Source organism: Canis aureus, chromosome 38, assembly GCF_053574225.1.
Source record: "Canis aureus isolate CA01 chromosome 38, VMU_Caureus_v.1.0, whole genome shotgun sequence".
NCBI lineage: Eukaryota > Metazoa > Chordata > Mammalia > Carnivora > Canidae > Canis > Canis aureus.
In genome coordinates, this window is record NC_135648.1 from 1,621,554 (window position 1) to 1,633,261 (window position 11,708).

Here is an 11,708-nt window from a genome sequence, read left to right on the forward strand (position 1 = left end):
CCCTCACCGCCCCGGGTCGCCAAGCCCCTGGGACGCAGCGGCCATCCCGGTGGAGGAGGCCCGCGCGGACCCGGGGCGCCCGGGGCCCAGTCGGAGCGCGGAGGTCACGCCCCGGGTCGGCACGCGCGGGGACCCCGCTGCGCTGACCGCCACCGGCCGCCAGGGAGCAGCAGAGCCCGACCCCGGGCGGCCCCGCCCACCCCCGGCGCCGCCGCCTGAGCTGCACCAATCCCCGCGCGCACCGCCGCCGTAAGCCCGCCCAGCCCCGGCCGCCCGGCCAATCAGCGCGCGGGCTGCCCCGGCCCCCGGCCTGCCCGCGGCGCCCGGCCCGTCACTCAGGGCCCGCTCGGCGCTGCGGCCCCGCCCCCAGGCGGCTCGGCCAATCCCCGCGCGGGGCGGGGCTGGCCCACGTGGTCCGGGCGGGGGGCGGGGCGGGGCGCGGGGGGCGCTTCCGCGGCGATGGGCGCGCAGCCCCCCAACTTCTCGTGGGTGCTCCCGGGCCGGCTGGCGGGGCTGGCGCTGCCGCGGCTCCCCGCGCACTACCGCTTCCTGCGGGAGCAGGGCGTGCGGCACCTGGTGTCCCTGACGGAGCGCGGGCCCCCGCACAGCGACAGCTGCCCCGGCCTCACGCTGCACCGGCTGCGCATCCCCGACTTCTGCCCGCCCGCCCCCGAGCAGATCGACCGCTTCGTGCGCATCGTGGACGAGGCCAGCGCGCGCGGGGAGGTCCGCGGAAAGGGCGGGGGGCGGGGCACAGGCGGGGGCAGCGGGGGCAGCGGGGGCAGGAGGGGGCAGCGGAGGGCAGGGCGGGGGCAGGAGGGCGGGGCCTGCAGGGGTCAGCCGGGAGGCAGGGCGGGGACAGGAGGGGCAGGAGGGCGGGGGGCGGGGCAGGAGGGGCAGGAGGGCGGGGACAGCGGGGCACAGGGCGGGGGCAGCGGGGGACAGGGCGGGGGCAGCGGGGGACAGGGAGGGGCAGGAGGGGGCAGGAGCGCGGGACCTCGCGGGGCTCCGGGAGAGGGGGGAGGGCCCCCGCAGGCGCAGGGCAGTGGGGAACAGGGGGTGACGGCAGGGGGGAGAGGGCGGGGGGCGGGGCAGGAGGGCGGGACCTCGCGGGGCTCCAGGAGCGGAGGCGGGACCCCCCTGCCGAGACTAGACCGTGAAGCCCGGGGCCGGGTCAGCGGGGGCAGGAGGGCGGGACCTCGCTGCGGGGCGGGGCGGGGCGGGGCGGGGCGGGGCGGGGTTACGGGAGGTGGAGCCAGGGCAGCGGGAGGGCCCCGGGCCGCAGGGAGTGTGGCGAGAGGAGAGGGAGAAGCCGGCGCACGGGGAGACGCAGGTGGGAGGCGGCACCGCTGCGGGGTCTCGGGGCCACCCGCCTCCCACACACCCCGACTGGAGCCACCGTGTGACAGAGAAGGGTCAGGGAATCTCGTTTTGATGATACAGCGAAACCCAGTAAGTCAAAGTGTTAGGGTTTCTCCGTATGATCAACGCAAATGCTAAATGGCGGTAGGTCGTGCCTTGCACCCCGTGCAGAACCCGGTGGTTGCACCTCGGGGCGCAGGTTGGACTAGCGGCCTCTCCCACGCGCGGTGGCTTCTGCACTGGGAGGCGCAGGGACAGGGCTGCGGGGGGCCGGGAGCCCAGCACTGGAACCAGCTACGGGGGAGGTGATTGGTGGCCTCCACGCCGCCAGGTAGGGGACAGCTGTCCCTGACCTTGACATCCCCTCTCGCCCCCGAGATCCTTGCAACACCTGAGGGGCCCCAGCCCGACCCAGAAGAGGCAGGTGTAGAAAGGAGGCTCGCGCAGGGGAGGAGCGGGAGAGCCCCAGGGAGGGCATCAGACTCGGCCCCATCAAGCCGCCTCTTCCCAGGCGGTGGGAGTGCACTGTGCCCTGGGCTTTGGCCGCACGGGCACCATGCTGGCCTGCTACCTGGTGAAGGAGCGGGGCCTGGCTGCCGGGGACGCCATCGCCGAGATCCGACGCCTTCGACCTGGCTCCATCGAGACCTACGAGCAGGAGAAAGCCGTCTTCCAGTTCTACCAGCGGACCAAGTAAGGGGCGCGGCGCCCTCCCCTGAGCCTCGTGTCTGCTGGGGCCGGCGACGCAGACAGACGCTGACCCTGCAGGCAGGCCCCGACCCCCGACCAAAGGCGAGCTGTGGCCGTGCTGGGGGAGGTGGGGGGGGTGTCAGGGTTGCGGTGTGCACAGCTTTCCCCACGCCAGCCCCGTGAGCTGGGGACTGTCCTTCAGATGAGGTGGCTCAGGCTCTCGACCACACTTCTAGAAAGTGGTGGGATGGGCCAGGTCTTCAGCCCTTAAAGAGGCTAAGACCGTTCTCTGACAATCCCTGGCCTGTCTCCTGGGGAGCTGGTCAACGGAAAGGACACAGCCCCCCAGCAGCCCAGGATCTCCGATGGTCCCCGACCGGAGGGCTGCAGGGGACACCCCCAGCCGAGGCCCGCCTGCCCCTTGCATGTCTCCCCGCCAGCCCCCAGGACAGATAACCACACCCCCAGCTCCAGAGGGCTGGACGCCCCTCAGCGACCTTCTCTGGGCTCCCCCGGGAGGAGCCGCCCCACAGCGCCCCGAGGCCTGGGCCGAGCAAGGCACAAGGTGGGAGCCCAGCCAGTGGGGTGCTTGTGCGGGGAGCCTGTGTGATGGGTCGGAGAAGACGCGGGGCCACGGCTCTGGGCCGGGTCTCCACTCCCCGGATGGATCCCATCCCAGCAGCTCCGGCACCACACTCTGGGCTTTGAGAGGATGAGTGGGGCGGGCCGGTCGCGCGGCCATTGGCTGTGACTCCAGTCTGCTCCATGGCAGGCCCCGCACGACGAGATAGCAGTGCTTCACGAGCGCGTCCGCGGTGCCCGTGCGTCCCAGGCCGAGGCTCCCAGCTCCTGCAGGACATGGGCACATGGGCCCCCACCACGCACAGTGGCGCCAACAGCCGAGTTTTCCAGACGCAGCAGGGACAGGGGGGCGGCCAGGTCACCCCGACGGCGCCCTCCTGTGTGGCCAAGGCAGCCTAGGCCGCCGGCTGCCAGCACCTCCTCGCGTCCTTTCCACAGCCGCCCGCCCAAGCCCCGACCGGCGCTCTCGCCGGGTGGCACATTAGCCAGAGTCTCGCCATTCCTCCGGGAGGGAGACAGGCCCTAAGACACCTCCCCGGTCTCCCCGAGGTGTGTCAGAGCTGGGGCGCAGCTCTCCATCCTGTCCCCGGCCCCCCGCCCCCCTGCTGCTCCCCGATGCCAACCCAAGTCCCTTCCAGAGGGAGTGTGCATGCACGCGTGTGTATGCGTGCGCACGTGTGCCAGTGACGCAGGAGGCGGCTGCATGGTCCGCTCCCCACGTCTCTCCCCTCCACCTACTGGACGGATCGGAGAGGAGAGGCAGGACCCCTGAAGCCTCTGATCCCACCGGCCCCTCCCCACGTCCCCTGCGTGAGGGGAGCCTGCCGGGCCTTCCTCCCGGGCTCCTTCAGAGGAGACTTTTCTAACCCTGTTAGTCCCGTGAGCAGCCTCCGTCCCCATAATTTAAGCAGATCTCCCAGCCTCAAGAGTTCCTTGGGGAAATAAACATATAATTATGTGCTTAAGGAAATCGGTTTTAAAATAAGTAAGAGTTGACTTGAAATGAAATCTCCGGCCTCATCCTTCCTCTCCCTGGGAGGGTGGCCTGAGGCTCCTTTTGGGCTGCTCCCCGCCCCCAAGCATTCGGCAGCCTCCTCCTCCGTGTGTGGCCACCAGGCCAGGGCCAGCCGGCTGGGAACCTTCCCCATCCAGCTGCCCCGAGGTGATGGGCGTGAGGAGGGGGCCACGGCCGCCCACCCAGAACCTTCCCGCCGCCTCCAGCCAGGCTCTGGCAGTCTCAGCGCTGCTGACATTTGGGGCTGGAGACTTGGGTGACGTGGGGCTGCCCTGGGCGCTCTGCGTCGAGCAACGTCCCTGCGTGGCACCTCCCCCAAAAACTGACAGTAGGACTGTTTGCGGACATTGCCAGAGGCCCTGCAGAGCAAAGCCGGTCCCCGTTGAGAACCACGGTGTCGGACCAACAAGCCCCAGATGCAGCCGTAAGCTTCCATTTCCTCTGGGAACGTGTGTGGGAACCTGTCCCAGGACGCGCACCCCCCAGAGAAGGGACAGAGGACCGAACTCCATCCACACTGTCGCTGTGTCGAGCAGGGCCTGGTACCCAGCCCCAGCTGCTCTCCTCTTCCCCGGGGACCGTGTTCCCAAGGTGGTGACAGACACATTAACCTTCGACGGCCGGGAGGGTCTCGCTCTCCGCCAGCAGTTGGTGGGCACAGCTGCCCCCATGACTTTAAAGGTCCCCTCAGGTTTATTCTGTGCAGTGTGACCTGAATGGAGGCTACCCCATGTGGACGACATCCCTCCACGCCCCTTGGAGGTTCTGCAGTCACCACCTCGTTGGCTCCTCTCCCAGAAATTTGTTCCAGGGCAGCCCCAGTGGTTCAGCGGTTTAGCACCTGTCTTCAGCCCAGGGTGTGATCCTGGAGTCCTGGGATCGAGTCCCACGTCGGGCTCCCTGCATGGAGCCTGCTCCTCCCTCTGCTGTGTCTCTGCCTCTCTCTCTCTTTCTCTCTCCGTGTCTCTCATGAATAAATAAATAAAAATCTTAAAAAAAAAAAATTTGTTCCGATGCAAGAGGCAACTGGCATCAGGACGGGAGGAGCACGGCCGCTCTCAACCTTCCACGTCAGGTCCACTCCACCTGGGGCCCCAGGTGCACGGCTGCCCCCAGGCCGGGCGTCCCAGCACAGCCTCCCGCCGCGGAGACCAGCATCCTGCCCGCTCCCAAAGCCCCAGAGCTCTGTGTCCCCAGCGTCCCTTCAGCCACTCCCAACGCGTGGGGACCTGTCCCACCGGGCGGCTCGTCACCCGTCCTCCCCAGGTGAAGCGCCCCCACCTGCCCCCTGAAGCCCCCCCCAGGTCTTCCCAGGTCAACGATGAGCATGTCATGGGGGCCGGGATTTGGCCCAAACCGTACACCGGCTCCCCGACTGAACCGCACTCGCTTGCCAGGCCTCCAGTCAACCCTTCTGCCGTCCGAGTTGCCATTCTCTCCAAGAAGGAAACGAATTCGGTCTCACAGGATCATTTTGTCACAAAACAGTAGCAGTCACCACGAATCCATCCTCCCCTCTCCCCCCCCCCCCCCCCCCCGTGGTCGTGACTACGCGTCGCTCACTTACACGGTCACAACTGCCTCTATGAGGCGCCTCCCGCACAGCAGGTGTTTAATGTATGTCGCGTTATATCATTTTATCTTTACAACTGCTCTGCAAATCAGGTGTTTTTCCCTTTTTCTAGATAAACCGAGGTCTACAAAGCTGGCTGGCTTGCCCAGTCCCTCTCACTCGCAGCGAAGGAGCTGGGATCAAATCCAGACTTCCCACCTGCCAGGACCTCCTCCTGGACCCCACACATGGGGCCGTCTGTCTTCACAGCCAGAGCTTGGACTCGAGGGCCATTTTACCCACACGGCTTCCGGCGTCCCTCCGTCCCTCCCCCCACCCACCCCGGCCCATCCTCCTGGGAGGCCAGAGAATAAACCGCATCCGAGAAGCCAACACATCTGAGCTCTGAGCCGTTCCTTAAAGTGCAGCCCAAGCATTTCAGTGCAGAAGAGTGCAGCTGACCCATCGGGTCCCCGTCGCACCTGCTGCTGCAGAACCCGGAGCGGGTGTGGGCCTGGCCCAGCGCGACAGGCCGGAGGGTGAATGGCCCTGAGCCCTCGCCGATGTGTGTTGGTGTCGGATGATCTATTAAAACCTCTAATATCCTTTCTGTTTGTGTTGTTCTCTGACCCCTTAATGCACGCCAGGCGCTACGCCAAGCGCTTTACAGACGTTACCTCACTCAATCCTCAAAACAGCCCTACGGACAAGGTCCTGTTATAATGACCAGTGCACAATTTGAGGGACGCCCAGGTGGCTCAGCGGTTGGGCACCTGCCTTCGACTCAGGGCATGACCCCGGGGTCCTGGGATCGAGTCCCGCATCGGGCTCCCTGCATTAGCCTGCTTCTCCTTCCGCCTGTGTCTGCCTCTCTCTGTGTCTCCCATGAATAAATAAATAAAATCTTAAAAAAAAAAAAAAAAAGATGACCGAATCCTTTGTGCCAATAAATTCCTTACGTTGCTTCAACCACTCACTCACCCTATTTTTCCCTTGACTTACTGTCACCAGGGGTACGTGATCGTGACACAAACTGCTGGTGTCACCTCTGAGCTCTCAACACGTGGGACTCCGCACGGCTGGCAGTTCTGGGATCTTCCCCCTACCTTTTCATACGGGAGACCTTCGTCCCCACCAACAGATATGGAGCAGGGACTCTGGGCCAAGCCCGAGGAGGGCCATCCGGAAGAGGACTGGCGTGGCTGTGCCGCGGGTGGCACTGCTCGCCTCTCACAGTGGGTTCTACGCGCCCTTGGGCTCCCCGAGCCCACTCCACGCGAATTCACCAATTTGCAGGCTTTCTGTAGGCACCTTGTGAGGTCTCGTGGGGGCTGGTCCAGCCTCAGCCGAGGAATGGAATTGAATAAGTGACCACACTGGGATCAGGCCCACAGAGAACCGCGAGGCCCCGAGGAGTCCAGTTCCTTCCCGCAGCTCCTTCCTCACCTCATATTCCTCTCCTTGCCCCCCAGCCCCTGTTTCCTCTGCTCTGCCCGTGTTGGGGTCCCCAAGACCACCCTCGCTAGGAGGACCCACAGCTGTCACACTGCCGATGATGGCTTATTGCAGGGAGAGGACGCAATGGCTGTCAGTCAAGGAGAAGGATGCCTGGCGCAGAGTCCAGGCACACCAGGCACGGGCGTCCGGGGCATCGCGTGGACACACACCTCTCCCCGTGATCGTGGAAATGCATTAATACTGCCCAACCGTGTGGCTCACCGCCCCCAGGCTCGGGGCCCCGGGGTGGTGTGGGGCACGTCCCCTGGGCGTGCAGCCCCTGCCCGACTGGCCTCGGGCTCCAGCCCCTGGGCAGATACACAGCCACGGTGTCAGCACAGACCACGGCCTGGCCCAAGGCCTCGGGGCCACAGGACGTCCCAGGGGCTCAGGGATCGCCTCCCGGGAGCTGACGGCCTGCAGGCCTGACAACTCGGGGTGTCTGTAGGGCTGGGGCCCCGGCCTGCGTACAGCCAGGCAGTCCGTGCTCTCTCCACATGACCGGCCGGGTGGAGGACCGTCCCCAGCTCTGCCCGGCTCCCAACTCCCACTCCCCACTGGTCTCAGTTTAACACCATTTCCTGGGGAAAGGTTTCCAACTGCCCCCACGCATACTCACACATATTCCCGAAGCATCTGTCCTTCTACCTCGCGGGCCCTTGCTCACCTATGATTCATCTCATCGTTTAATGTCTCTCTTCCCTACTAGCGTCTAAAGCCCGGGCCCATGCTGCCGGCACCCAGCATGATGCCCGGCACCTGGGTGCTCCGTGACGCGTGACCACTGACTGGCTGACATGGTGTCTGCCCGGAGGCGCAGGCGTGAGAAGGGTCCACGTAGGGGAGGTGTAGTCTCCCGGGGGATGCACGGCACATGCGCACCCCTAAGCGCACCCCCGAGATGCCCTGGAGCAACCCCAGCAGCGCAGGAGCCATCACAGGGCTCCAGGGAGGGTGTCCAAGGTGTATGTACAGACGCCCCGACGGTGTGTGACAGGTGCAGGTCCCCGGAGGGAGGCTCGGGGAGGTGGGCGGGGCGGGGGACCCCGCAGCCCGCTCCCAGGAGCCGCGGGAAACACAGGCTTGGGTTAAGACGGCGAGGGGGCCGCGGCAGCCGTGCCAAGGGCCGGGGCCTCTGAGCAGGACGCCCCGCCAGGCTCCACTTTTCTTAGGCTGCTCCCAGACGGGACGGCCCTTGCGGAGCAGCAGGGGGCGCTTTGGGACACAGGCCTGGGGCTGCGGCTCCTTAAGACTTTGCAGAAGCCCCAGTTAAGTGAGAACCTGCTCTCCCTGCCACGGAAGGTTAATGGCTTTAAAGCTCTGCCAGAGAAACTAAAGGGGTGGGTGGTTAAGGCAGAGCGCTCACTCTCCGGGCTGGCAGGTCATGATTTTTTAATGCTCTTCAGATGGGAAGGGATCTCGGGCGAGTGTCACCCCTACGTGTAGAAATGCATCTCTCCGATGGCAGCTGGCACCGGCTCCCGCACACCCACCGCCCTGGCTGATTCACCGGCGGCACATTTCGAGTCTTGGGCTCGTGCCCGAACCCAGCTGAGCCGATCCGAAGGTCCGCGGCGCTGGTGGCCCCGATGCTGCGCTCTGAGCTCAGGCCAGCGTCCTGCTGTCCGTTCCTCTCGTCCCAAGGCCAAGGGACCTCCTGCCCCCACCGCCCTCCCGTGTCGCCTGTCCCCCGACTCTCCCGCTTGTCTTCTTTTGGCCAAATGGTGGTCAGAAGAGCCAAGCCGACCAGATGGTATGTTCTCCTGCAGGAAGGTGCAGGGCGTGGCGTGTGCCAAGGAAGGGCAGTGCCAAGGGCTCCAAAGGCTGCTCCCGCCACGGGAACATGCAGGTCCTCAGAGGAGTCGAGGCTGCTGTGACCAGAGCACGCCGAGCCCTGGGGCGCCCGGGGCTGGCCCTTCACCGCTGGGGGCCTAGAGAGTAACCGAGCAGCCTGCGCACCCAGGGAGCCCTCCCCTGCCCCTCACAGGAGCCTGGAGAGCTCTAGATGGAACTCAGCAGGGAGGCTGACCGTGGGCGGCCTCCACGCTTTGCTCCTCGTCCTGTGGCTCCACGTCTGGCCTGGCAGGTGCGCTCAAAGCCCTCCAGGAAGGGGAGGAGGCCGGGAATGCGTGGAGAGCTCCAGGCCCACACAGGTGTCAGGCGGCACCCTCGAGGGCTTGACGGTGACCTCGAACCCACCCGAGTCCACTTCGGCTCATCCAATAACCCAGAAGCCACAAGGGAAGTCACGGGGAGGGGGTCGGAAAGGAATTCGGGAAATGCAAATGAAATCAGCTGTAAGATATGATTTTGCGTGCATCAGGGTGGACACAGGCGTACACCAAGTCTCAAAACCCCAACATTGGCAAGGCTGAGGAAAAGGGAGCTCTCAGGTGGAGGGTATGTAAACAGGAGGGCAGCGTGGCCGGCTCACCGGGAAACTCTAGCCCCTTCACGTCGTGCGTATATTCCGGGCAAATTCTGCAAGTGAGCAGCCTAGGAGCGGGTATGAGGCTGTTCATTTACTCATTAAACTCAAGGCAGAGCATTGAACACCTCTTACATGCCAGGCACACTTCCAGGAGCTCAAAACCGAGCACGAACAGAACATAAAAAGTCTCTGCCCTCGTGGAGTGCATACACAGCACTGTTCCAATGCCCAAAACCTGAAAACAATCCTAAAATACACTGTCCGGACAACGGATGGACGCCGGACGAGATACACAAGCGTCGACGCAGGGGTATCTCAGAAACACTGCTGGGCGCTTGAGAATCTTGCAGCATCTGTGGCACACAACCATTCGTGTGAATAATAACAAACACGACTGTAAATCGCCTCCGGACGCCCACACAGGCTGTGAAACTAGTGCTTCGGCTTCCCTCCGGCCCCAGCTCAGGGGCCTGCTGGAGGGCGGGCGGGGGTCTGGGAGGGTTAGTGAAGGAATCCGGAGGAGAACTTAGAGCAAACTCTGGAAAATCTGAAGCAAATATATAAAGTGCGAGCACCGTACCTTCCGCCTGTTAAGCACCTAGATGTTTGTTTTCGCATCCTGGGTCCCTCTCGGTTTGAGCTCAAGGCGGGGAGGCTGTCGTTTTGTATTGCTCTCACTTTAGGAAAGGGCTGGTGAGAGAAGGATTAAGGCCACGGCCCCAGCGACCCGCGCGAGGCTCTGGGCTCCGGGCCCCCAGGGCACCTGGCAGGGTGGCGGCGGTGCTAGACAGAGGGGCTCCTGGCGCCCGCTGGCACACTCTTCTCCGAAGTGCTGCTCTTAAGGGTCTGCCCTAGAGAAACGAATCCTTGCCAAAGGAGACGCGTGCAAGTGCTCCTTGCAGCGGCGTTTAGTGGCCAAAGATGGAAAATGGCACCACCACCCATCACTGGGAGAATCGAAGTGAGACGTGCAGATTGGATGGAAGGCTGGAGCGACAGCCAGAGCCGCGTGTGTGGGCCCGGGCCCACCGCCCAAGCCTGCCCCTGCCCCTGCCCCGGCATTAACGTGCATGCATACGAGCTCTAAACGTGCCCCCAGATACTAGATGCTGTTGACAGACACTCACGTGTCATGCAAGTGTAGAAACAGGCCCCGCAATGGAAAAATATGGGATTCGGGGGCTCCTTCTGGAAAGGAGACAGGAGGGTAGAGAGAGGGCGGGGCCTTTGCTCGCTCTGGGCTGCTTAGGAAAACAAAAATCTGAAGCAAATGTGACATTTTTGGAATTAAATTGAGCTGGGGGGTGGGTATGCAGGTGCTCGTGTTACCTGCTATGCTTTCCAGAATGTTTAAGTCCATCGCACGCGTGTGCACACGCCCACACACACGTGCACACACGCACACGCATGCACACACACTGGCAGAGCCTGGAGGCGGAGGGAAGAGGGCAGGGAGGAGCTGTGCTTGGCAGAAGGTCCCGGCACAGAGGGAGAAGGCGGCGGCCTCCCACGGGGCTGGAGACGCACACAGGCCCAGCCTGCCGGGCACGATCCGAGGGGCATGTTTGCTCCCTGGCGGAGGAGAGGCAGTGGGAGTTCTAAGCAGAGGAGTATTTACACTGGGCCTGTTGATATTCCGAGGAGGTCACTTCTTTCTTCTGTGTGAGAAATGCAGGGGAGGCACGAGCAGGGCCGGGAAAAGAAGGGAAGAGGCTGTCCCAGCAGCACACAAAAGCTGGGGTGGCGGGGCTCCCCGGTGGTGCTGGCAAGAGGGGCAGCGTGAGGGGACCCGAGGTACACTTTGGAGAGGAGCCCAGAACTGGGGGAGGGATCCAGGTGAGGATGACTCCTCATCCGGAGTTTCTGTTGGAGTCACTGGGGTGGAGCTCGGGGAGGCCGGTGGGGGCCCCCCCGGCTTGAGCAGTGTGTACATCCGGTCACCCCCAGCAAGGAGGGGAGGGCTCAGGGCTTTATGGGGACCTAAGGGGAGGAGGAGAGCCGACCTGTCTGTCCTGTCTGAAGTGCACAGGAGAGGTCGGTCAGGTCAGGAGATAGGAATGTGGGGCCACCACATGGGGTCTAAAACCATGGGCCCAGGGCACCCGAGGGCAGTGAGCAGAGGGGAAGGGCATGGGGAGGGCACCGGGACTGAACTGGCGCAGGACCGAACGCCCCGTCCCCCCTCTCCACGCAGTGAGAAGAGGGGGATTCGGCCAACAGACTCCCGCCAGGAACGCGGGAGGAGGTTAGGAGGGGGCCCGAGGGCCGCCCACGGAGAGAAGCTGGGGTGCCGCCGAGCAGCCAGCAGCCGGAGGGCGGGGCCGCAGGGACAGGTTGGCGTGGTTCTGAGGGTGGCGGTCAAAGCCAGACCCAGGGCGAGGGCAGGGGCTGCGCTGGAGGCAGAGGAGACCTGATGAGCTCGGAGGGAGGCAGGCGCCCCACAGAGGGAGGAGAAGGACGGGGGGCGGGAGCAGGCCGGGCTCCAGGCCCAGGGGGAGAGGTCTGCGCTCTTGGGGGACATCTGCGCGCCCACATGCAGGTGAAGACGTCCCCACGAGCCGGATCCACAGGTGGGGGCG

The 11,708-nt window shown here is 64.6% G+C and overlaps 1 protein-coding gene across 5 annotated transcripts; it reads left to right on the forward strand.

Moving 5' to 3' along the window:
• Positions 1-416: 416 nt before the first annotated feature.
• On the forward strand, positions 417-5,811 carry DUSP23 (dual specificity phosphatase 23). Of its 5 annotated transcripts, none has more exons than XR_013374185.1 (4): positions 417-726; positions 1,874-2,055; positions 2,732-4,915; positions 5,335-5,811. XR_013374185.1 is itself a non-coding variant. In XM_077886910.1 (3 exons), the coding sequence occupies exons 1-3, from the start codon at positions 460-462 to the stop codon at positions 5,336-5,338; spliced, it is 453 nt and encodes a 150-aa protein (XP_077743036.1). In that variant the 5' UTR covers positions 417-459; the 3' UTR covers positions 5,339-5,811. The 5 variants fall into 5 exon arrangements, 2 of the variants coding, with proteins under 2 accessions (XP_077743036.1, XP_077743037.1); XR_013374186.1 differs by having other exon boundaries at positions 2,735-4,915; XR_013374187.1 differs by having other exon boundaries at positions 2,825-4,915.
• The last annotated feature ends 5,897 nt before the right edge of the window (positions 5,812-11,708 follow it).